We start from the raw sequence: 26831 nt of genomic DNA on the forward strand, positions 1-26831 counted from the left end.
TTGCAAGCATTCAGGCCTGGAGATGCCAGAAATGGCTGATAGTGAACATAGTACGATTTCACTACTTCAACAAGTTAGGAACTGTGAAGAATTTGAAGGTATCTGATGCACCATCAATAACTCTTGGAGACGTGAGGCGAGAAAGAACAAGCAGCAAGTGACCACCACACAACATCCTGGAGACTGAGGCCGGGGCTGTGCCTCCAATCGCCTTTATACCGGGGTCCGTGGGAGGAGCCGCAGGGGGGGCGTGTCCAGACAGGTATATGTAGTTCACCACAGTATCAACAGTCATCTTGAACATTGCAATGAAAAGGATGATTTGGAAGTTGCAACCATCAAAAGCATTGCATGAAGGCACTATCTACATTAGGTGCCTGTGCTGATTTTGTTCATTTACAATCAATAAAAAGAACACCTCAGCCATAATTTCCTCCATCGGTGTCCATTAAGGATGAATACGCAGATTTATAGCAAACACGAGAACATCTGCAGGTGCTGCCTGATCGGTCAGGGCATCAAAGGATTTGGCGAGAAGGCAGGTGTATGGGGTGGAGTGGGATCCGGGATCATCCATGATGGAATGGCAGAACAGACTCGATGGGCTGAATAGCCTCTTTCTGTTCCTATCTCTTACGGTCTTATGAACCTCCAGCCTCTCGATAGCTCGACAACTCTTTCGCTCGGTTGTTCACGGTAACGTCAAGGTCTGCTTTTGATGATCAGGGATTTGGAAAGGAACGGGAAACCCCCGATGTTGAGGCGCGGCTGACACGTCAGATATTCAGATTGGGAAACCGAGCCGGAGGCAGTCGGATGGTGCGGGAATTTGCTGTTGCAACCGCCTGTGGGCTGGAACTGGCGTGCGGCTGTACCGCCCTCCCCGCTCGCCGGCGGACTATAAAGAGACCGCTCCGCCGGTTCGTGTCAGGGTTTGGAAATGGCGAGCGAGCAGGCGGCGGGTCAACCCGCAACCCCCGGGAGCAGGTTTCACGAGTTGATAAAGAGGGCAAGTGAGATGAAGCCGGAGGAGCTGCTGCACCGCCACAACGGGCTGCTCTACCCCGCCGTGCTGTGTACCGAGCACAACCTGGAGCAGTTCCCGAAGTTTGAAGCTCGTCCTGAAGATATGTGCATCGTTTCCTATCCTAAATGCGGTGAGACGTAGCTATAGCTGAACTGTGGCTGAACTCCGTTTTAATTTAAGTTAGTTACTGTCAACAGCAATGTGCCCGTGTTTCTGGTCCGCAGCAGAACTCTTTTGGAAAGTCCGAATCGGCTATGTATCTCCACTGACTTGGATGACCTGAAAGTTAATGTTTTGGGACAGCAAGTCGGTGAAAAGGCATGAACTTACCAAAATAAATAATGAGAGAAAATGAATAGCGACGGGTTTATTGGCAGGAGGGGGCATAGCCTCTAGATTCGGGGGGAGTAGATTTAGGACGGAGATGAGGAGGAACTGCTTTTCCCAGAGTGTGGGGAATCTGTGGAATTCTCTGCCCAATGAAGCAGTGGAGGTCACCTCAATACATATATTTAGAGCAAGGTTGGATGGATTTTGAATAGTGGCGGTATTATGAGTTATAGGGACAAGGCAGGTAGGTGGAGATGATTCAATGGCCAGACCAGCCATGACCTTATTGAACAGGGAGCAGGTTCCACAGGCCAGACAACATCTTCCTGCATTCCTGATGAAGGGTCTCTGCCCAAAACGTTGGCCGCTCTTTTCTCACGGATGCTGCCTGACCTGCTGAGTTCTTCCAGCATTGTGTACATATTCTATATACCTGTTCCTATTTCTTATGTTCTTAATTTTCAACCCCACCCCCTCCTGTTTTCACCTATCACCTTGTATTTCTCCCTCCCCTCCTCCAGCTTTTAACTCTACTCCTCATTTTTTTTCTCCAGTCCTGATGAAGGGTCTCGGCCCGAAACGCCAGCTGTACTCTTTTCCACAGATGCTGCCTGGCGTGCTGAGTTCCTCCAGCGTTTTATGTGTGTTGCTTATTTCCAGCGTCTGCAGGTTTGCTCTGGTTTGTTAATAAGCTGTTTCTGTATAGTGGGCTTAAGACTCCTGTTGGAGCAGAATATCATACTGTGGGGGAACTCGGGGTAGGGGGGAGGTCTGGCAGCATCTACGGGTGGGCACAAACAAAATGCTGGAGAAACTCAGCAAGCCAGGCAGCATCAATGGAAAAGTGTAAACAGCCGACTCTTCGGGCTGAGACCCTCTTCATCAGGGTCCCTCCGTAGATACTGCCTGACCTGTGAATTCCTCCAGCATTTTGTGCGTGTTACTTGGATTTCCAGCATCTGCAGAATTTCTTGCGCTTATGATCTGCGGAGAGAGATGGACAATCAATGTCTCTGGCCCAGACCTTTTAGCTGGATCCCTTTTATCAGCGTCCAGTTGAAGCAGGGGTTCCCAGCTTTTTTTTATGCCATGGACTTCTACCATTAACCCAGGGGTCCGTGGTTCCCAGGTTCCCAACCCCTGATTGAAGGGTATCAATCTGAAACAGACGTTGTATGACCTGCTGAATTCTTCCAAAAGTTTTGTTATTTTTAGATATTTTGGATGGTTTCATTTTGCATGGCTGTTAATTTTTTTTTGCTGTTGCTCAACTCTGTCTCTGTCTTTTAATTTAATGTTTACAATTGCTGCAGTACCAATACCTGGTTGATCTTAGAAAATCTAGGTGCTAAAAACCTGAAATAAAGCCAGAAAATACTGGAAACGCTACTCAGCAGGTAAGGCAGCAACTGTGGGGAGAGAAACAGAATTAATGTTTTAATTCCACGTCCCATTTCCATTCTGATATGTCTATCCATGGCCGCCTCCTACTGTCAAAATGAAGCCACACTCAGGCTGGAGGAACAACACCTTATGTACCGGCTGGGTAGCCTCCAACCTGATGGCATGAACATTGACTTCTCTAACTTCCGTTAATGCCCCTCCTCCCCTTCTTGCCTCATCCCCCCTTTCTTTCTCCCTTGGCCTCCTGTCCCTGGTCCTTTCCCTTCTCCAGCTCTGTATCCCTTTTGCCAATCACCTTTCCAGCTCTTAGCTTCATCCCACCCCCTCCAGTCTTCTCCTATCATTTCGCATTTCCCCCTCCCCCCACTACTTTCAAATCTCTTACTATCTTTCCCTTCAGTTAGTCCTGACGAAGGGTCTCGGCCCGAAACGTCGACAGTGCTTCTCCTGTAGATGCTGCCTGGCCTGCTGTGTTCCACCAGTATTTTGTGTGTGTTAACAGAATTAATGTGTCAGGTTAAAACCCCTAAGTCTCTGGCTGAAATAGTAACTCCATTTCTCTGACCTGCTGAGTGTTTCCAGCATTACAATATCCTGGTATTCCAGTGCTAAAGCATATTTGAAGTTGTGATGCGCCAAATACATAATTTCGAAACAGTTGAATCTCAGTTTCCTTGAGCAAGACAACTTGGTATTGAATGTTCTTCCTCTACCTGGCTTCCACATCCTTTGACCCAATCAGAGTCTGCCTTCCTCAGCTTCGACTTCCCAAGGAGAGCCCTGCAATTTACGTTATTGGTTTTTAAAAAAAACCCCACAAGCTAGGATCTGGCATGGTCAACCCCTTCCCTAGCCTGAGGTGTGCAGGCTTTTCCCAATCCATCCCCCTCTGATCTCAGCGAGCGGCTGTAATGGGGGAGTGAATCGTGGCACCACTGGTGAAGATAGGCTGAGAGCTGGTGGACAGGACTGATGGTGCAGATGTTGTTTGGGTCACAACGCAAGGATATAATAATTAAAGTTCAAGTTTATGGCTAACACGAGAGGGCACAGTTTTAAGGTGCTGAGGAGCAGGTACAGAGGAGATGTCAGGGGTAAGTTTTTTTACACGGAGGGTAGTGAATGCGTGGAATGGGCTGCCAGTGACGGTGGTGGAGGCAGATACGATAGAGTCTTTTAAGAGACTCCTGGATAGGTAGATGGAGCTTAGGAAAATGTAGGACTATGGGTAACCCTGGGTAATTTCCAAAGTAAGTATTTGTTTGGCATGGCAACATGGGCCGAAGGGCCTGTATGGTGCTCACAGGAGGAAATCTGCAGATGCTGGAAATTCAAGCAACGCACACAAAATGCTGGTGGAACACAGCAGGCCAGGCAGCATCTACAGGGAGAAGCACTGTCGATGAAGGGTCTCGGCCCGAAACGTCGACAGCGCTTCGCTCTATAGATGCTGCCTGGCCTGTATGGTGCTGTAGGTTTTCTATGTTACAAAGAAAATTTATCATCAAGGAATGTATGTATATTTTGACATATACTACCTTGAGAGTCATTTTCTTGCAGACATTTACTGGGGAAAAAAATAGAATTTACAAAAAGTATACATAAACAATCAAAATCTTAAAAGCAGACAACATGCAAAAGAAGATAAACAGTGCAAAATAAAAGTAATACTGAGAGCATGAGTTGTAAAGAGTCCTTGAGAGTGAACCTGTAGGTCGTAGAATTAGTCCAGTGTTGTCGTGAATGTAGATATCCATGCTGGTGAAATTTGTAGGGTAATACTGTTCCTGAACCTGGTGGTGAGGGGACCAAGGCACCTGTACCTCCTGCCCTTTGTTCCTGTACCTGGGGTCCAGTTGCACTATTACATGTAACTGGTTCTATAATCGTTTGCCTTAAATTGTGTGCTGCAGGATTTAATTGGGTATATCAGCTCTTTCGTGGTATCGCCTCTGCTGTGCAGAATAAATCCGAAAAAGAGAACGAAAGTAGACCCCACGTCATGATACTGGAATTTGCAAATGCTGATAAACACAAGGTAGGTTCACGAGTCCTTTTCTTCAGGGTATTAGAGGTCATGGGTTCAGCATCCATCATGCAGGAGTGCTCTGGGGAGAGCGTAGGTATGAACAAGCAGGCAGGGTAGATCTGGCAAATCAGCTTTGTGCCATGAATTCGGTGAAACCTTTTTAAAATGTCTTGTGGGGATTGTCAGAGTACAGGTTTAGCTGCTCTGCCTCATTGCTCAGGTCATAGAGGACAACCTTCCCACAGGAAGTCTGTGCTGGATGAGCATCGGCTGAGAAACCATATTTGCCAGGTGGTGTTTGGTGTGTGTGTGTGTGTGTGTGATAGTCACATACCCTGTGTTCCGAGCTACACGTTACCTACCATGTCCTCTCCTGCTTCGGGAGCAGTTCACCATTCCACATTAAAGAGAGATTAGCTTTATTTGTCACATGTGTATCGAAACATAGAGTGGAATGCATTGTTTGTGTCGATGACCCACGCCGTCTGAGAATGTGTTGGGGGCAGCCCACGAGTGGCACCATGCTTCCAGCAGCCACATAGCACAGCACAGCAATGGGTTATTAGGATGGCTCAGCACATCAGTGGGACTCGACCACCAGACCTGGAGACAATCTGCAACTCTCGATGTCTATGGCGCACTCGTGATATCATTGAAGACCCGTCTCGTCCCGGACACGGTCTGTTCAACCTCCTGACATCTGGTAGGAGATTCAGAAACATCTTAGCCAAGACAGTAAGACTGAAAAACAGGTTCTTCCCAAGGGCTGATGTGCAGCTGAATAATGCTACACCCTGGCTTGCCAATGGCAGTTGGGTGTTACAAACTGTCAAAGTCACTTGCTGCATGTAAATGTGAGATTTTTTAAAAATAATTACGCCCTACCACAGGAATTGTAAATATCTGTTTTGCATGTTCTGGAGTAACACCACAATCTCGTTGTCTTGAGCAAGTTTGATTATGTTCTATTCTAACTCACTAACCCGAACCCATATGTCTTTGGAATGTGGGAGGAAAGCAGACCAAATGGAGGAAACCAATGGGGTCACGGGGAAAGCAGATAAACTCCTTAAAAACTGGCGGGAAATTACAGTTTCAGTCACTGGCGCAGTAAAGCATTATGCTGCTAGGCCACTCATACCCTATTAAATCCCTGATACTTCTGATTTCTTCTCAAAATGAGAAGCAACACCTTATATTCCATCTGGATACCCTCCAACCTGATGCCATAAATATCAGTTTCCCTTTCCGGTAAGCAAACTCCAACCCACTCCCACTACTTCTATTCCCCACTCTCACCTTTTACCTCTTCTCACCTGTCTATTACTTCCCCCCGGGTCCCCTCCTCCTTCCCTTTCTCCTACGGTCCACTCTCCTCTCCTATCCAATTCTTTCTTCTCCAGCGCTTGACCTTTCCCACCCACCTGGTTTCACCTATCACCTTCCAGCTAGTCTCTCTCTCCCCTCCCCCCACCTTTTTATTCTGGCATCTTCCCCTTTCTTCCTTCGTCCTGAAGAAGGGTCTTGGCCCAAAACATCCACTGTTTATTAATTTCCATAGATCCTGCCTGACCCGCTGAGTTCCTGCAACATTTTGTGTGTGTTACTCCTGGTATATCTATTAGCTGAAAACAATTAGTGTATTGGTGAAAAAGGTTACTACTAATCCTTGCCTCAAACAGAAACTCTAGGATATTGCCTTCACAAAGCAATATAAGATCTCGGATATCGGGGTGTTACAACTGTGACTGTCGCACTTTAGGAATGCATCTCATTTCTTTAAGATTTATTTAAGATTAATCTATGATTGCAAATTTGCATAATTTACAGAGCATTTGCATTCAGAGCTGGTGATGAGGATTTTTTTTAAGTGTTTTGGCAAAGGATGGGTCAGGCTTCTCTGTGACTTTTTCTTGGTACTGGGATCAATTCCTGTTCTCAACCAGGCGTGTTTCCTCCGGGTGCTCCAGTTTCCTCCCACATTCCAAAGTGTTAGGGTTAGTAAATTGTGGGCATGCTGTGCTGGTGCCAGACATGTATGGGCTGCCCCCAGTACCTGGATGGACTCCAGCTGTTGACACAAACAATGTATTTTATTGTATATTTTGATTTTTCAAAGAAAACTAATCTGCCGTTCACATCCTTCAAATTGAGTTTGACATTTTCCTTTGTGCTGTGATTCGTGGAAATCTAGATTTGGGCTTAATCTGCACACGACGTTGAGTCTAAATAACCAACTGCAAAGGGCATCAGAAGTGTTTCTTGGATTTATTTAAGTAGGATGTCCTGCTTATCTCGAGTACTCTCCTACCTATGTGAATATCCTACATTACAACACTAACAAAACCTCATTGGCTGTGGCGTGCTCTATGAAATTGCACAGATATTTTCAAAATACAAGATATATTAAAAAAAATAAAGATTTTTAATACAAGTTGACTATTTGTTACTTGGGCATCTATGTCCTTTTGAGGTGTACTATTCCAAGCTGTTGAGAACAGATAATCACTTCCGTTCCTTATCGCATAAGTTAATTCCAATTTCTTTGAACTGTGTATAATCTAGAGGCCGTAACATGACTTGCAAGTATTAGTAATGAGGGCAAAAATCCCTTAACATCACCTGTAACCTATTGGCTGCTATCATACTCCTAAACAACAGGTATTTGATCCCACGGAAACAGGGGCAGTTATATAACCAAGTTAATAATTAAGACTCGAATCCATCTTCCTTGCATGACAAGTTACTGATTAATGGATTATTTCAGAGCCTCTTATTTTATAGTGTATGGACCCTCTATATTATATTTTGAGAGTAAATTGCAAGATTTTTGGGCATATAATAAATGTTGAACTTTCCCAGGAATTATACTTGGTGATTTTTATAGGAATAGGTAACTTTTAAATGCTTCCCTTGGACCTCCTGAAGTTTCTCTGCTTGTGAAGAAGAGCCAACCCTTGTGGCACAGAATGACTTTGTCTAGCTGCATCTGTGTGATATTTAGTTTTTATCTCTAAAGGCTTGCCTTGGACGCTTTGTCAGGATAACACGCTTGTCATAATATCCCCTGTGCTTATTTCTGAGTGTGTATGTGTCCGCTAGTGTTGCTGTCCAATTTGAAACTGAGATCTTCTGCATTTATCTTCTGTGTGCAACTGCATATCTTGTATGCTTTGCCGAGGTCACTTTGGATGTCGAGCTCCTTTTGGCCTTTCTCAAAATGCAGCACAGCTTCCTCGGATGTCCCAATGCACCGTGCAGTGATCACAATGGTAGAGTGGTCCAAGCATTGCTTGTTGGAAAGAAGTTATTGGAGCTTCTGTAGGATTTACGTTTTGCTCCTTGGGCTGGCCTTATTTACAATGTTTTCTTTAAGAATTAGGTGGCCCTTGAAAGAAGAATGTAGGACTGCTTTGTGTTGATGTACTCTGCAGAGGGTGAAATGTTATAAAGGGTGGCACGCTGTGTCACTGCGTGGTGCGGAAACTGCACTGCAGCAGCCAGGGAGTCTCTACAATGGGCAGTCAAAACTGCCCAACACATCACCGGCACCAGCCTAACCACCATCAAGGACATCGATACAGAAAGATGCTGGGAAAGGGCCAGTAACATCACAAAGGATCCCACCCACCCTGTTTGACCCACTCCCATCAGGGAGGAGGTTATGCAGCATCCACCACCACCAAACCTAAAAAACAGATACTTCCCCGTGTGGTAAGGTGGATCAACACGTTCTCCCACTAATTCACCCCTCCATACCCCGCCACCACCACCAGTACTTTATCGTGTCCTGTCAGAGTCACGCTATGCACAGCCACCTCCGCACCTAGTATCACTTTATGGACATATAATAAATCTGTGTATGTAAGCTATCTTATGTATTTATGTTTATTGTGTATCTTTAATTATTATGTTTTTATCTGGTAGAGTTTTTATTTGTGCTGCATCAGATCCAAAGTAACAATTACTTAGTTCTCCTCTAGACTTGTGCATTGCAAATGCCATTAGACAATCTTGAATCTGACTTTCTTTCGCATCCAAATGCCCTTAATGTGTTATTCTCTCTCTTTGGTTGTTTATTTCAGCTGATGAAAAATTACGAATCACCACGGATTTATGGAACACATTTCCATTATGAAAATTTACCAGCATCTATAATTGAGAAGAAAACAAAGGTAAGGTTACTAGGTTACTACTCAATAACAACATGTGAGAACATACGATTAAGCAAAAGGCAGATCTCTGAAACTAAGTTTAAAAGGACTTGTTTGACCAGGTCTTTATGCTGGGAATGGAAAACCACAAACAGAAAGAAAATAAAACTGTATGGTATGTTTGCAGGGACTTTGGAGAACTTATTCTCTTTTTCACACTTCAAACATTTAATAAGGGGTAAAATTTTGAAGTGGATGAAAGAGGTGGAGTGGGAGAAGGAGGTGTTTACAATGGACAGAAAGAGCATTTTGGATGAACAGAGCCAAATGAAGTAAATATTTCAGGAAAAACGGAATGAGGTCCCAGGATTTACACTAACAGCAGCTCCCCAGATTGATGCATGTCTTGAACAATTTGCACTGACCAGTATTCTTTAGCAGTTCAAAATGCTGTTCACAATTCACCACCTTCCAGTGAAGCTGCAAGACAAGAAAGCAGAATTTAGCATTAAGGTACTTTTCGTAAGAGATTAGAATCACACAGTTCCAATTAGTGGAGCCCAGAGGTTGTACTATTAAGAGCAAATGCATGTCAGACAACTGGAGTTGAGACAAGGTAACACCCATTTTCAAAAATGAGGACATAACTAAACTGAATAATTGCAAGCTAGTTTTCTCAGTAATTGTGTCAGGGGAAACTTATAGTCACTAAATGAGACAGAAAATTACACCAATTTTGAAAGGTGCATGAGTAAGGAGTAGATTGTGTGGATTTCAAAAGAGCCAATTACTTTTGATGAATGTTATTTGTTAAAGGACAAGGTAATTAGGAAATTCAGTGAATGAGCCTGAGGAAAGTCTTTGACAAACTACAACATAGGAGATTCTTACAGCAAATTAATAAGAAATGATTGTTCTTTAGCAAAGGGAGCAGAGAAGAAATTTTCAGTACCAGTAAGCATGGGCTACTGCTCTGAGCACCATCCGGACTCAAGTACATCAACGATTTGGATTTCTACATAATGCTAATTAGCTCAATGCTGGGGAAAGAAGCACAGGGGTTTAAAGTGTTTTAAGTCAACATGTTCTTAATGTAGGGTGGGTATGTTAAAACAGGTTAATAAAAAGTTAAGGTTTATTACTAGAAGTATGTTGTGTAAAATCTAACCTATATAAATGGTGACTCATTGTTGAGAACCTGCCTTATCAGTGCCTGGGCCCATGGTGTGAAAAGCAGACTGAAACTCCGAAGAGGATATAATCTGCTGCTACTTAGAAGAGTCAAGAGATATTTTGTCACCTTATCATTTTCTGTCAGTCATTTTAAGTTCAGACACACCTGCACCCTTATGTACAATCTTGTCCATATAGGGGCACACTGAACAGTTACTTGTATGTTGTTTTTTTTATGCTGCATTGGATCCAGAGTGACAATCATTTCCTTCTCCTTTACACTCGTGTGCTGCAGAATGACAATAAACAAACTTGAATCTTGAATACAGCTTCACTGTGAAATGAGGGAACAAAAAAACCAGCGACAAATAAAAGCATCATGTGTTAGAGGCGTTGTGCTAATGTTTAAAACTGAAATGATGAGCTAAATTAAGTGGAAGCAGAATTGTTAGTGTTGAAGAAATGGAGCTCACAGAGTCATAGAAAACCACGGCACAGAAACTGGCCCTTCGGTCCATCTAGTCTGTGCAAAACCATTTCAACTGCTTAATCACATCGACTTGCATCAGGACCATGGCCGTCCATTCCCCTATCACCCATCTACCTAAACTGCTTCTCTTAAATGTTGAAATTAACATCACTTCCACCACTTGCACTGACCGCTCATTCCACACTCTCACTGCCCTCTGAGTGAAGAAGCTTCCGGTCATGTTCAGCAAGAGAAAGGATGACCTTTTACCTCAGTTCCACATTTGTGTCGCAGCCCCATATTCCTTTCAGAGCCATAAGTCTATTGATCTCTGTCTTCAGTAAGTCTTCACAGTCCTCTTGGAATTCCAGTTTCTCCAACCAACTTCTAGGTGAGAAAGGATTTCTTCCTATCTCAGTCCTGGGCTGCTGACCCTTCATCTTGAGACACAAGAAACTGCTGGAATCTGGAGCAACACACTAGAGGAAATCGGCAGGTCGGGCAGCATTTAAGGAGGGAGATGCACAGTTGATGTTTCAGATTGAGTCTTGGAGCATTGTGAGCAGCTTTGGGTCCTTTATCTTGGAAAAGATGTGCTGAAACTGGAGAAAGTTCAAAGGAGGTGAAAATGATTCCAGGATTGAACAGCTTGTCATATGAAGAGCATTTGATGGCTCTGAGCCTGTACTCATTGGAATTCAAAAGAATGAGGGGTGACCTCATTGAAACCAATTGAATGGTGAAAGGCCTTGATAGAGTGGATGTGGAGAGGATGTTTCCTATGGTGGGTGAGCCTAAGACCAGAGGACACAGATAGAGTGGATGTGGAGAGGATGTTTCCTTTGGTGGGGGAGTCTAAGACCAGAGGACACAGATAGAGTGGATGTGGAGAGGATGTTTCCTATGGTGGGGAAGTCCAAGACCAGAGGACACAGATAGAGTGGATGTGGAGAGGATGTTTCCTATGGTGGGGAAGTCCAAGACCAGAGGACACAGATAGAGTGGATGTGGAGAGGATGTTTCCTATGGTGGGGAAGTCCAAGACCAGAGGACACAGATAGAGTGGATGTGGAGAGGATGTTTCCTATGGTGGGGAGGTCCAAGAGCAGAGGACACAGCCTCCGAATAGAGGGGCATCCTTTTAGAGTGAGGAGGGATTTCTTTAGCCAGAGAGTGGTGAATCTGTGGAATTCTTTGCCACAGGCAGCTGTAGAGGCCGGGTCTTTATGTATATTTAAGGCAGAAGTTGATAGATTCTTGACTGGTCAGGGTGTGAGGGGATATGGGGAGAAGGCAGGAGACTGGGGCTGAGAAAAAAATTGGATCAGCTACGATGAAATGGCAGAGCAGACGCGATGGGCCAAATGGCCTAAATCTGCCATGGTCTTATGGAATTCACCTGGACTGGAAAGAAAGAAGGCAGATATCCAGTACAAATAGGTGGAGAGGGAGGGGGTTTTGAGCAAGAGCCAGCAGGTAATAGGTATCTCTGGGTGAGGGAGGTGAAGGGCCGATGAGGGGAGGAATGATGTCAAAAACCAGGAGGTAATAACTGGAAATGGCAAAGGGCTAAAGTTGATGGAATCTGATTAGAGAGGATGGTGGCACATGGAATAAATGGAGGGAGGAGTGGATGAATGATGGGCAAGTGGAGAGATGCATATCTTCCTCCCCCCCCCCTCCCAGCAGGGATCGTTCCTTCTGTGTCTCCCTCACTCTTTTCCACCGACCCCCCCCCCCCCCCCAAATCCCCAGGTACTCGCCCCCATCTGCAAAGTATTGTAGCTGCCTCTTGACCTCCTCCCTCATCACGATCCAGAGGCCTAAACAGCCCTGTCAGGTGAGGCATTCCTTCACACGTGAATCCTTATTGCATTAGTGCCCCCGGCGTGAGACCGGACACTGATTAGGGGACTGCTTCACAGAGTAGATTCATTTCCTCTGCCATGCCAGCACCTCCTGGTGGCTACTTCCCACAGTGACATGTCTGGCTACACCCTCCTCCACTACCAGGTCATGGGTAAGTGTAATTTACACCTCATGTTCTCCAGCGTGGTGGCATGGACGTCAAATTCTCAGACTTCTGATCACTGCACTCCTTCTCCTATTTTCCTTTCTATCTCTCTCCACTCCTGATCCAAGATTCATTCATTTAAATTCAAGACAGCTGAGTAACTCGAGCCTCGTTCTTAAACTCTCCACCGCAGGAGAACCTGACTTGTATCGAGTCATATTGACTTGCCTGGAATCTGCTGCCCATTCCAAAGGTGGCATCATATAGTGACGGAGATGTGTCCCTGGTCAGATCAGCCATGATCTTATTGAATGATGGAGTAGGCTGGACAGGACAGATGGCCGACTCCTACTTCTGTTTCTCCTGCTCGTATGACGGGGCAGGCTGCATGAGATTCCCCTCTGCCAGAGCGGGCAGAGCCTGGTGGTAGGGAACAATTAAGAAGAAGAGTGAACTTGCCCCATGGATCGCTGAGGATGTTTATCTGGAATAATTGCACAACAGTAAATTGGCTGCACGGTGGTTAGTGAGGCACTATTACAGCCCGGGGCGCCGGAGTTCAGCGTTCAATTCTGCCGCCATTCTGTAAGGAGTTTCCACACGTCCTGCCTGTGGAGTGCGTGGGCTTTGTCCGAGTACTCTGGTTTCCTCTCTCAGTCCCGGCTAGGTTAGTTGGTCATTGCAAATTGTCCGGTGATTAGGTCAGGGTTAAATCAGAGTTGTTGGGGGCTGCTGGACAGTGCAGCTTGGAGGGCTTATCTCTAAACAAGTAATCAAGCATCGCCCTACAATTTTTTGAACAGTTCCCTAGTATGATAAAGCAGACCCTTGACTTCATAATCTACCTTGTGGCCCATCTGTTCCAAACTTTTAATTTTTGTTAATTTTAGAGGGGCAGTGCAGTTCAGCCGCAATGAACTTGCACGCCACCTAATTGCGCCCATGTGACCAATTAAGTGACTGACCCATACACCTGGACGGGAGTCCCACGTGACCATGGGGATACCATACAGACTTCCTTCAGACAGTGACAGAATTGAGCGCCGGTCGCTGATCACAGGCACTGAACCACCCACCGTTAATGCTAACTGCACTGCACTTCCTCAGTAGCTGTTACACTTCATTCTGCATTACTACTGTTTGACCTTGTTCCACCTCAATGCACTGTGTAATGAAGTGACCTGTAGGAACACTCCACGAGACAAGCTTTATAGAACTCGGTGCTGGTTGGAATCGGGTCTGCCAGCCATGCTGAAGGGGTTGGGAGGGCAATGTAGACGCGGTGGCCACTTTATTAGGTACACCTCTACGCCTGCTCATTGATGCAAATATCTAATCAGCCAATCGTGTGGCAGCAGCTCAGTGCATGAAAGCATGCAGACAAGGTCAAGAGGTTCGGACCAAACGTCGGAACGGGGAAGAAATGTGATCTAAGCGACTCTGACCGTGAGTTGTCCGTGCCGGACAGGGTGGTTTAAGTATCTCAGCATCTTACTGCTAGGATTTTCACACTCTGGAGTTTACAGGTAATGGTGCAAAGAAACGTGGTTAGCATCCAGTGAGCAGCAGACATGTGGGTAGAAACACCTCGTTAATGGGGGAGGTCAGAGAGAGATGACAAGACTGGTTCCAGGAAGGTGAATGTACCCCTCATAACCCTGTGTTACAAGGTGGTGTGCAGAAGAGCATCTCTGAGCACACGTCAAACCTTGAAGTGGATGGGCTACAGCAGCAGGAGGCCGCGAATCTGATAAAGTGGCCGCTGTGAGTATATTGCACTGTTCTTATTGATCTGCCTGGCGTTGGAGAAAAATGTGAAATGCTCATTCATGGCTTCTCCGTAGGTGCTGGTGGTGTTTCGCAATCCCAAGGATACCGCTGTTTCCTATTATCACTTCTGTCAGAAAAATCCCTTATTGCCTTCCCCTACGTCCTGGGATGAGTTCTTCAAGAAGTTCATGACTGGTGAAGGTACGTGTCTCAGTAGCTTCTAGTCAATTTTAACCAAATGCTTGGGGCTCTATTGTGTTTTAATACCAACATTGGCTTATGGTGTAAATGCAAAGCATTGATGTCCAATGGCAAATTTTCAAATGTATAGAGCAGGGGTTCCTGACCTTTTTTATGCCATGGACCTCTACCATTATCCGAGGGGTTTTTTACACAGAGAGTGGTGAGTACGTGGAATGGGCTGCCAGTGACAGGGGTGGAGGTGGATACGATAGGGTCTTTTAAGAGATTCCTGGACAGGTACATGGAGCTCAGAAAAATAGGGGGCTGTGGGTAGCCCTAGGTAATTCCTAAGGTAAGGACATGTTTGGCCCAGCTTTGTGGGCCGAAGGGCCTATATTGTGCTGCAGGTTTTCTATGTTTCAGTGGGTTTGTGGACCCCAGTTTGGAAACTTCTCATCTGGAGTCCCCTAGTCATTCCCCCTCATAGAGCAGTGCAGCACAGAAACAGCCTTTGGCTCACGATGTTGTGCCAAACCAATTAAATTAGTAATCAAATAGCCAACTGAACTAATCCCTTCTACCTACGCAATGTCCATATCATTACATTTCCCTCACATTCCTGTGCCTATCTAAATGGCCTTACAAGTCCCTAATGTTTCTGTGTCTACCACCACTTTGCGTGTAAAAAGAACGCCCCACCCATCTTTGAAATTACCCCTTTTTAGCTTAAGTGCCTGTCCTCCGGTATTAGATATCTCAACCCTGTGGAAAAAGATACTGTCAGCCTGTCAAAATGTTACCAGCCTCCATCAGATCTTCGCTCTGCCTCCACGCCGCTTTCAGTCAGAAGGTTGTGAGATTTAAGACCCTTCATTCTTCCATTAATATTACTAAAGCCAATGATCTGGTCAGAATCATATAACTTATTGCTTTGGACAAATTGGCTGCTGTACTTACATCACAGGATTTTCAAAGTGTTTTGGAGTGATGTGAAAAGTGATATATATGCAAATCATTTGTTTCTTGGGAAGTGCATACACTTGAACAGCAAAGCAACAGAGGCCGTCCTATTGCAGGAAATTCTCTGAGAAGATCCCATGTTATTATCTGCCTTTTATTTCCTGATGGAATCCAAATTATTTATTGTTTATTGTAATGCCTGCACTGTTTTTGTGCACTTTATGCAGTCCTGTGTAGGTCTGTAGTCTAGTATAGCTTCCTCTGTGTTGTTTTTTTAATTACGTAGTTCAGTCTAGTTTTTTGTACTGTGTCATGTAAACCATGGTCTTGAAAAACATTGTCTCATTTTTACTATGTACTGTACCAGCAGTTATGGTTGAAATGACAATAAAAGTGACTTGACTTGACTTGAAATTCCCCTTTTATTCTGGCTTTCTGGCTGTGCAGTAATGCTACCTATTGGCAGGAATGCAGATCATTCCATCTGCTTTGCTGAGAAATGCAACTTTAAACAAATTACATCTCCTAACTACCTCAGTTTTAATTCTGCATTTTCGTATAACCTGCACCACTTCCTCGCATGGAGAGGACACTGTTTTAGGTTCTTCAATACCTGCACCCTATCCGATGTACTGGATAACACATAGTATTGAACTAGGCTCTTTGTCCCATCGACTCGGCTCCGCCTTTCCCTCATGGCTGATTTACCAACCCCCCCCCCCCCCCACCTCAGCTCCACACTCCCGCCTTCTCCCTTCTATCAAGTATTGACAGGCTCCAACAGAGTGGATGTGGAGAGGATGTTTCCTAGTGTGAAGGGCACAGCCTCAGAATAGAGGGACGCCCATTTAGAAGAGTGGTGAGAAGGAATTTCTTTAGCCAGAGGGGGTGAATCTGTGGAACTCTTTGCCACAGCTGTCTGTGGAAACCAAGTCACTAGATATATTTAAAGCGAAGGTTGTAGGGTTCTTCGTTAGTAAGGGTGACAGGGAGAAGGCGAGGGGGATGAGGTTAAAAGGGGTAATAAATCAGGTGTGATGGAATGGCAGAGCAGGCTCAATGGGACAGATGACGAAACTTCTTCTATGTCTTATGGTCTTGTGTCTCATGGACGGGGAGCAGCAAGAAAGGACTTGGCTGATCTGTGGACTGAGGTGACAAACAGGTAGTGCCAGGGAGGGGAAGCAGGGATGGAAGTTGGGTGACTGGCAGGTGACCGATAGATGGAGGCAGACAAAGAGACCGGAAAAAGGGAAACAAGAGATGGAACAAAAATGGGGGAGGGGGGGTGTAACAGTGCCCCTGGTGCTGTCTTGTGCCTCTTCTGCAAATGAAGGAAATGTGACCCAAAAGTCATGGAAAATCCATAAAACGGTTAATGTTTCTCTCTGTGACACTTTTCTGAACCAGTGGCCTGGGGATCTTACTTTGATTACGCACTCATCTGGGAGAAGCACATTGACGATGAAAATGTGATGGTCGTCACATATGAAGAGCTGAAGGAGGTACGGGAGTCTTACTCCTACTGTGATTCATGTATTGCATAGTCCTGCTGCCACAAAACAACAAATTTCACAACATTTGCCAATTCTTTCCCTGATACCCACTGTGTCCCTGTCAAGCCCTACGTTCAAAAGCTATCTAACTAGATAACCATAGGCACTTGCTTCTACAAGGAAGCAATGCAAATGAATGCTGCTCAAATGATTCACCGTGTTCACCGTCAATCGCCCAGTTACACCAATCCCACAATGTCCCATTCTTTAAAAATAATTCTTCCCCCAAATTCATCAACTGCCCCCAGATTTCACCACGCACCGGCACACTGGGGGCCATTTCCAATGGACGACTAACCGAACTGGAAGTCACAGGGCCAATCGACCGTCCATTGGCCCCAGGCAGAGGACTCTGCTGTCAGCGGCCTGTACCCCGGTAGAGGTGATGGGATTGAGAAGCAGAAGGCTAACCTAGCAATTTGGAGATCTGTGGAGTGTGGGAAGATACTGGAGGACTGGAGGGAGGCCCAGAGATCGGAGAGAAAACCCTATCAAAGTAGACGCCCCTCTGTTGTATCAAAGTTCTATTTCATTCTGCTGTTTGACAGGTTTATTGAAGTGTTTTTGTTTACCTCTTTCCCCCCCCCCCACCCCCACCCCAACTCTCTAGGACCTGCTAGGGGGAGTGCGGAAGATAGCAGAGTTCCATGGCTTCTCACTGAGTGAAGAACAGATTCGTAACATTGCTGACAAGGGCAGCTTCGAAGCCATGAGGGACAACTCACAGAAAACCCACTTTACCCTTGGCAACGTCTTTTTCCGCAAGGGTAGGTAAAATCAGATATAGTGGCACAGGAAGCAGTTCAGCCATTCTCCTGGGATTCGTTGCCAAACGCTCTTTATTTATTTGTTTGTTTGTCTGTTTGTATACTGTGTTGCTGTGCAAGGTAGTCCCTTATGACCCTTCGAGCTACACCACGCAACCTCAATTAACCTAATCGTGGGACAATTTACAGTGACCAACTGACCTACCCAGAACGTGAAAAAGGATCTAATGCTTTCCCGGTGTATATGATGAATAAATCGACGTTTTGTTACCAAACTCTGCCATCGTCATTGGGGTGATGCCCAGTGGGTGCATATCCCATCGGATGAGACATGCCCAGGCATTATCCCTGATGAAGATGGCAGAGTTTGCAATTGAAACATTGGTTAAAATTGATACCTGTACCCAGCTGGGAGCCCGATATGAGTTTAATCGCCGAACCGGAATGGCTTTGGACTGTGGGAGGAAACCTGAGCACTTGGGGAAAACACACACATTCCACGGGGAGGACGTACAGAGACGCCATACAGAACAGTGCCAGAATTGACCTCCATACTCCGCTACACCACCCTGGCCAACAATGGCTTTATTTGATCTAAATTCTTGTATAACATCTCGTGCTAAAACTGACTCATTGACTGGCTTGGGGAAATGTAGTAACACAGGAAAAAACACACATTGCGCAAGATCAGCAGCGAGACTCATCAGGGCATGACTTGACAGAAATTCAGTCTTTGTGTTTCATCTGGAGCCTGTGTAATCAGGATCTGCCAGAAGTGGCCTCTGTCTCCAACCTCGGTCTTGTCCGCTCTCTGAAACTCAGACTCTTGTTTGGACGGGGGGGGGGGGGGGGGGGTTGTTCTTCTTTGAGAAAAGTTTGGAAGGAAATGAGGTGTCGTGCGGCTTATTGTTAGTCTGCACTGCAAGTTATCTGTAATTGCTGCACTTTAAACTGCATCCAGTTAATGTTTACCCCAAGGCACCATGTAGTGACTGCTTGGAGACAAACAAAAAAAGTCACTAGCAGGCCAACTGAGGGAGTGTCGCACTGTATGATGCCCTTCCAACTAACCAAATTCCAAATAGAAAAGTGTATTTAATCCTATATTACAAACCAGCAATTCAACCCTACTGTTATCCATGTCAACTGGGGCGGCACTGTAGTGGTTAACACAATGCTTTACAGAACAGGCGGCCCTGGTTGAATTCCTGCCGCTGCCTCTAAGGAGTTTGTACGTTCCCCTGTGACCACGTGGGTTCCCTCTGGGAGCTCCAGCTTCCTCCCACAGTCCAAAGATGTACCGGTTGACAGGTTAATTGGTCATTGTAAGTTGTCCCCTGATTAGGCTTGGATTAAGATGATAAGATATAGAAGAAGATTTATAGATGGATTTATAGATTTATTTTGCATTTCCCCCTCCCCCCACTACTTTCAAATCCTTTAGTATCTTTTCTTTCAGTTAGTCCTGACGAAGGGTCTCGGCCCGAAACGTCGACAGTGCTTCTCCCTATAGATGCTGCCTGGCATGCTGCGTTCCACCAGCATTTTGTGTGTGTTGTTAGAAGAAGAATTAGGCCATTTGGCCTATCGAGTTTGCTCCGCCATTTCATCATGGTTGATCCATTTTTCCTGTCAGCCCCACTTTCCTGCCTTCTCCCCATATCCCTTCATGCACTGACTAATGATCAAACTCTGCCTTAAATATACATAAAGACTTTGCCTCCACAGCTGCCTGCAACAAAGAATTCCACAGATTCACCACTCTCTGGCTAAAGAAATTTCTCCTCATCTCCGTTCTAAAATGATTCCTCTCTATTCTGAAGCTGTGTCCTCTGGTCTTAGACTCTCCAACCATTGGAAACATCCTGTCCACATCCATTCTATCAAGGCCTTTCATCATTTGATAGGTTTCAATAAGGTCACCCCTCATCCTTCTGAATTCTACTTGATGGTGGAGGAAGGGAAGCCCTTTTTTTTTGAAGAAGGAGGACATCTCCTTTGTTCTGGAATGAAAATCCTTACGCTGGGATGTCCTCCTCCTTCAAAGAAAGGGTCTTCCCTTCCTCTGCCAACAACACTGCCCTCAACCGCATCTCTTCTACTTCACGCACATCTGCTCTTACCCCATTCCTCCCACCACCCTACTAGGGATAGGGTTCCTCTTGTCCTCTTGTCTTCACCTACTACCCCACCAGCCTCCTCGTCAGCACATAATCCTCTGCAACTTCCACCAACTGTAGTGGGATCCCATCACCAAGCACATCTCTCCCCACCCCCCCACTTTCTGCTTTCCGCAGGGATCGCTCCCTGTGCAACTCCGTGTCCATTCATCCCTTGCCACTGATCTCCCTCCGGGCTCTTGTCCTTGTAAGTGGAACAAGTGCTACAGCTGCCCCTGCACCTTTTATTCCTTCTGGGTAGCCTCCAACCTGATGGCATGGACATCAAATACTCAAATTTCAGGTAATGGTTCCCCCCCTTCCCTATGCTTCATCATTCCCCATCCCCTTTTCCCTTACTAATCAAGAGTCTATCAACCTTTGCTTTAAGTATATCCAATGACGGTCTCTGCAGGCATCTGTGGCAATGAATTCCACAGATTCAGTACCCTCTGGCTAAAGAAATTCCTCCTCTTCTTTGTTCTAATGGGGTGTTCTTCAATGACGTCCAAGTGACACATTTTACTATATGATTGTTTCAATGTACCTGTGGCAAAATAAAGCTAATCTTTATCTTTTATATTTATCGGCAAATCCCAGCTTCTATTATTCATTTACACTCTAGGGCCAATTGCTCTTCCAACGTGAACACTATTTTTTCATATTGGAGGGAAAGTTGAAAAACCGTTTGGTCACAGGGTGATCATTTAAGCTTCACTCAGGCAGTGCCAGAGGTCACTGGAATTGTGAATCAGTGCCTATGTTGGCTGATTCTCTGTGCTCTCTGCCAGTGAAGGTGCCTGGGTCATTGAAAACTTTCAAAAGGGAATCGGGGAAGGCCTTGAGGGAGAATACATTTCAAGGTGCTGTGGAAAGGGAAGGTGTATGGGACCTGACCGATTTAGTCCACAGTCATCCAACACTAAATCGATGGGATGAGGGTCCCCTTTTATGCTCTAACAATTCTACAACCTCCTTTGGCTGGGTCCAGAGGAAGTTCATGAGAACACTTTCAGGAGTGAAAGGGCCTGCATTCGTTGGGGTTTAGAAGAACGGGGGGGGGGGGTGGGGATCTCATTGAAACCCATTGACTGTTGAAAGGGCTAGATAGAGTGGATGTGGAGAGGATGGTGCTGAGTCTGGGATCAGAGGCACAGCCTTACAATACAAGAATGTCCCTTTACGACAGAGATGAGGAGCAATTTCTTTAACCACAGGGTATTGGATCTTTGGAATTCATTGCCATGGACAGTTGTGGAGGCCAAAGTATGTTTTCAAAAGGAGGTTGATAAGTTCTTGATTAGTAAGGGTATCAAAGGTTATGAGGAGAATGCAGGAGAATGGGGTCAGGAAGGATAATAGATTAGCCATGATGGAATGGGAGAGTAGACTTAATGGGCCGAATGGCCTGATTTTGCTCCTGTGCCTTGTGGTCTTTAACTATAAATTTCATTTGATATCATTGCATGACGTTTACCACACAGACCTCAATATTTTTGTCAACTCTGTGTGAGTCGTTCTCTTCGGATTGAAATTGGTCACTGAGGGTAGCATCAATCTGTGACCTGCTTAACATGTAACCTGATCTCATTTACATTTACTTTAGAGTAAAACACAGTTAGACAGAATGTCAAATGGTTGAAGCTTCATAACATTTGACAGGTCAAATTGAAAGAAATAGCAGCCAAGCAGAGAGAAACTGATCAATACCGATCAAAATTCTCTCTCCACCGATGTTGAGGGATGTCTTCCATTTTCTGTGTTTAAGTGGCGTATGGTCAGAGTGAGAAGTGGTGCAAGAGTAAAGTTAAAGGAGGGATCTAGTGTTGAAATAAGGGCTGAGTCATTCAGAGTGAAGTTGGGAAGCAGTTTAACAAAATGCCATTGATGTGCCTTGGTTGAGAGAGGTTGCATCCTGTTGTGGGAGAACCTACAATTAAGGGTCACTGTTTAAAAATATGGCGAGCTGAGGCAGATTTTTTTTTCTCTCTGAGAGGCACTCTGTTCCTCAAAAGTTAGTGGAAATAGAATTCCTAAATAATTTCAATTCAGGTCAGCTTAGTTTGTCAGGTACAGTGGGACTTAATGAAGTTCCATGCTAGCATGAATCTCACAAAGTAAACAGCATCACATAATAATAATCAATACAACAGATATGGAGAACAAACGCAGAACAGAACAGAATGGTTGTGCAAACTGAAGCAATCCATGAAGAAAGACTAATGTGACAAGTGTATAATTCAGAAAGTTGAAAGGCCTATACAGAGCGGACGTGGAAAAGATGTTTCCTGTAGAGGGAGAGCCTAGGTCCAAAGAGCACAGCCTTAGAATAGAGGGACATCCCTTTAGAACAAAGATGAGAAGGAATTTTTTTAGTCAGGGGGTAGTGAATCTGTGGAATTCATTGCCACAGACAGCTGTGGAGGCAGTCATTGGGTATATTTAAAGCCGGGGTTGATAGGTTCTTGCAAGAAGGCAACAGAGACATTTTGCAGACGACTCATAAAACCACTAGGTACTCTAGTAGATAAACTTATGAACTGCAATCGCTGAAGTCTTCAGCCTGTAATTTCCCTTTTAAGGACGAACTTCCAAACTGACTAAATGATCTGGCACTTTTGTGATCTCCTGGAAGATTCAGCAACTAGACTCTCGAGAGTACAGGTACAGCCAGAGTGCCCACCGCTGGCGGCAGACTGCACGTCAAAGCCTGATAGTAGAGAATGAACCCGTGGTTGGATCCGTTGCTCCAAGCTGATTAAAGTATTGAGCTAGATTAAAATCATCGAGGATGAGAGTGGAGAGCTAACAGATGTTCAACGACATTTGCCTGCATTCGACTGGACTTCTCACTACTACCGCCAGGCGGGAGGTGCAGGAGCCTTGTGTCCCACGCAACCAGCTCCTTGCAGACCCACTCACTACTTCTACTACAATTTTTTTACTCTTTTAAATCTAAACTCCCCGTCTCAGAAATGACTGTCAGATGGACTGTACCTCATTCTGCTCCTGCTCTTGTTGTTTACCTCCACAGCACCCTTTATTGTTCTACAAAGAAACTTGCAAGAGTCCTTGGTGACATATCTAGTTTCCTCAAACTCCCAATGAAATCGAGCCAATGGCATGTCGTCTTTGTAATTGCATCGATATGTTGGACCCAGGATAGATCTTCACAGAGATGTTGAAAATGCTCACCCTTTCCACCGCTGATCCCTGGTGTGTGTGTGGACCTCTGATTTTTGAATTTTCTCTTTGTTTGGAAAATAGTCTGTGCCTTCATTCCTTTTACCAAAGTGCATGACCATACACTTCCTTGCACTATTTTCCATCTGCCTCTTCTTTGCCAATTCTCCCAATCTGTCTAAGGACTTCTGCCAAATCCCTGCTTCCTTAGCACTGCCTGTCCCTCCACATATCTTCATATCATCTGGAAAATTGCTCACAAAGCCATCGATTCTGTCATCCAAATCATGAACCTACGTCATGCGAACATAAATGATGTGCAAAGAAGCAGTCCCAATACCGACCCATGTGGAACGTTTGGCATCCACCCAGATTAGGCTTCCTTTATTACAACTCTTTGCCTCCTCCTAGTCAGTCAGACTTCTATCTATGCTAGTATCTTTCTTGTGTTATCATCAATTCTCATCTCATTGAGCAGCCTCATGTGTGGCATCTTATTAAAGGTGTTCTGAAAATCCAAGTACACAACATCAACCGATTCTCATTTGTCTATCTTGCTTGTTATTTCTTCAAAGGATTCCAATAGATTTGTCAGGCAAGATTTTCCCTTAAGGAAACCATACTGACTTTGGCCTATTTCATCATGTGCTTCCAAGTACCTGTAACTTCACCCTGACAATAGACTTCAACATCTTCCCACCACTGACGTCAGACTAACTAGCCTATAACATCTTTTCTTTTGCCTCTCTTCGAGTAACATTTCCAATGTTCCAGTCTTCTGGAACTATTCCCTAATCTAGTGATTCTCAAAAGATCACTGCTTCTGCCTCCATAATATCTTCAGCTTTCTCTTTCAGAACACTGGGGTGTAGTCCATCTGGTCCATGTGACTTATCTACCTTCACACTTCTCAGCCTCCCAAGCACTTTCTCCTTCGTAACAACAGCTAAACTCACTTCCGGCCCCCGCCACTCTCGAATCTCTAGCACACTGCCGGTGTCTTCCACTATGAAGACTGATGCAAAATACTTTTTAAGTTTGTCTGCCATTTCTTTGACACTCATTATCCAGTAGTTTGATATCCACTCTTGCCTTGATTCTACCCTTCATATATCTGAAAACCTTTAGTTATCCTCTTTGATATTATTGGCTAGCTTACCTTCTTATTTCAACTTTTCTCCCCTTATGGCTTTTTAGAAGCTTCCCAATCCTGCAATTTCCAACTGCTTTTTGCTATACCCTCTCTTTTGCTTTTGTGACAAAGAACAATAGACTAATTCGTCATGGAAACAGACCTAAGTTGCCCACCTAAGCTCATCTTGTTTACCATGTTGGACCCATATCTTTCTAAACCAGGGGTTCACAACCTTTTTATGCCATGGACCCCTGTCATTAACCAAGGTGTCCATGGACCCTGCTGTAAACCATTTCCATCCACGTCTGTCCAAGTCCCTTTTTAATACATTTCAGAGGAACCACTTTTGTAAAGAATGATAAGTATTTGAAGAAAAATGTATGGAACAGAAGTGATGATGAAGGTGTTTAGAGAATTGAAACAGGGCTGGACATTGTTCAAAGCAATGGAATTTTTCCCCATTGTGCACATTAGGGTAAAAACACCACCCTCTTTATCAATACCCACCCGTTTACTCTGTTCTGTGGGAACCAGTCAATAATTCTAATTATTTGGCTGTACATGGCAATATACTTATATGTGTGTGTTTTTTAATTCAGGTGTGGTTGGTGACTGGAGAAGCCTTTTCACCGAAGAACAAAGTCGAGAGGTGGATGCCAAGTTTGAAGGTTGTTTAGCAGGCACTAAGTTGGGAGCAAGACTGAAATACGACCTGTACTGTAAGGCATAAAGAAGGCAACAAAAACTATGATAAATTAAGACTAATATTTTTAAAGAATAGATCATTTAGAGGCTGTGTGCTCAGAATCCTCTGGCTTGAAGCCCACAGCTTAAAAAATGGAAAGAACGGTATGATCCACTGGGAAAAGGCAGCTTGATATTCTGGGTGCGGAGCCAAGCTGCCTATGACTTTTCAATTCCATGTCTGTAATGTTGAGCATAGTTTCTCCTTGCCTCTATTAACCCTCCCTACCCCCAACATTTAATGCTGTAGCAATCATTCAGACCTTTCTGTTCCTCCTTGTCAGAAACAAGTCAAATTCAAAATCTCCTGCAATTCATCACAATGGGTGAATGCTGCCTGAAGTGCGCTGTGATATCGCTGTATCCCAGACACTCTGCAGCTGTGCCCTAGACAAGGACAACTGCAGGTCATTGCAGTGAGATTTGTTGTCATCTACACCCAAAAAGGCAAGGCAGTTGTCACTATCATGGATGTTAGGTGGAGATTATCTGGCCTCTCTTTTTGGGCCTTTTGTTGAATAAGCAGGAGTAAAGAAGGAAATCAGAATCAGAATCAAGTTTATTATCACTGTCATACGTCATGAAATTTGTAGTTCTGGGGTAGCAAAAAATAGTGTTCTTTAAATTATATAAAAACTTTGCGCAGCTGAGAATAGATCAACATATCCTTAAAACCTTTTCTTTTAGCTCTGAAAGAAAATCCAAAAAAATTCAAACATAATGACAGTTCTAAGGTAAGATAAAACTTCATTTGTCCCCAAGGAAACTGTTGTTGCAAGGTTGCTCAGTCAGAAAAATATACTTTAAAAAGTAAGCATCGAGATACGAAAAAATTACAAAATGTGCATGAGAAAGTAACAATGCAAAATAAGGATATGCGATGAAAACATATACTCATCTACTTAAGGAGGAGGAGTTGTAGAGTATGAATGTAAACATCACCTTGCAAATGATAAGAGCAGATTGATAGAGTACTCATTGATCAAGTTAGTGGGCAAATATATCATATGTACATTTCCTATTGATACTGTGGCCATTAGGGTATAATTTCCAAACAACATTTTGCTGTAGCCACAAGATACCAGAATTTTACCCCCTCTCTTAACCTAGACATTTTTGTTAACTTCAATCAATTTGAATTCTTTATATTCTCTCTGGAAACTTTTAAAATTATAGAAAGACTATAAAAAATAAAATGAATTATTTGGAGTATGTTGTGCTTTTGGTTTTGTGATTTTGTTATGAGTTGCCCCCCCCCCCATGTACTTTGCCGTCAGTTTATAGTTGTTGAAGGTGTATCTGTGAGTGCTGTGTCTAGATGTTTGTTTGGAAGTTACTTTCATTTGCTGAGAAACTGCGTGGAATTGGCCTTCAAACCTACCTGCCCAGTATTCCTTCGATTTATCCCTAGCCTAACCATGATACAGTTATCAATGACTAATTAACCTACCAACTGGTATGCCTTTGGTCTGTAGGAGGGAACTGGAGCACCCGGAGGAAATGCACACAGTCACAGGGAGAATGTACAAGCTCCTTACAGGCAGCAGTGGGAATTGAACCCTGGTCGCTGGTACTGTAAAGCGTTGTGCTAACCACTATGCTACCATGCCACCCCAACTTGTTAGCAGGAACTACTAATGGAGCTATATTCCATTCATATGGGGAGTAACAAATTAATTAAGTAGCAGCATTTGAAAGGAGAAAACTCTGTAATTGCTGGGCGAGACTGTTAAAGATGGGATTCTACCTTTGTCCACTGGGTGGAGCCATTAGC

General features: G+C 44.5%; 1 protein-coding gene across 1 annotated transcript; it reads left to right on the plus strand.

Moving 5' to 3' along the window:
* Positions 1-826: 826 nt before the first annotated feature.
* On the plus strand, positions 827-26266 carry sult6b1 (sulfotransferase family, cytosolic, 6b, member 1). The gene is made up of 7 exons (XM_059985612.1): positions 827-1157; positions 4675-4799; positions 8876-8965; positions 14445-14571; positions 16924-17018; positions 17680-17836; positions 24913-26266. Exons 1-7 carry the CDS (start codon positions 941-943, stop codon positions 25041-25043), a joined length of 942 nt encoding a protein of 313 aa, XP_059841595.1. The 5' UTR covers positions 827-940; the 3' UTR covers positions 25044-26266.
* Positions 26267-26831: the final 565 nt, after the last annotated feature.

This window comes from Hypanus sabinus, chromosome 12, assembly GCF_030144855.1.
Source record: "Hypanus sabinus isolate sHypSab1 chromosome 12, sHypSab1.hap1, whole genome shotgun sequence".
In the NCBI taxonomy this organism is placed as follows: domain Eukaryota; kingdom Metazoa; phylum Chordata; class Chondrichthyes; order Myliobatiformes; family Dasyatidae; genus Hypanus; species Hypanus sabinus.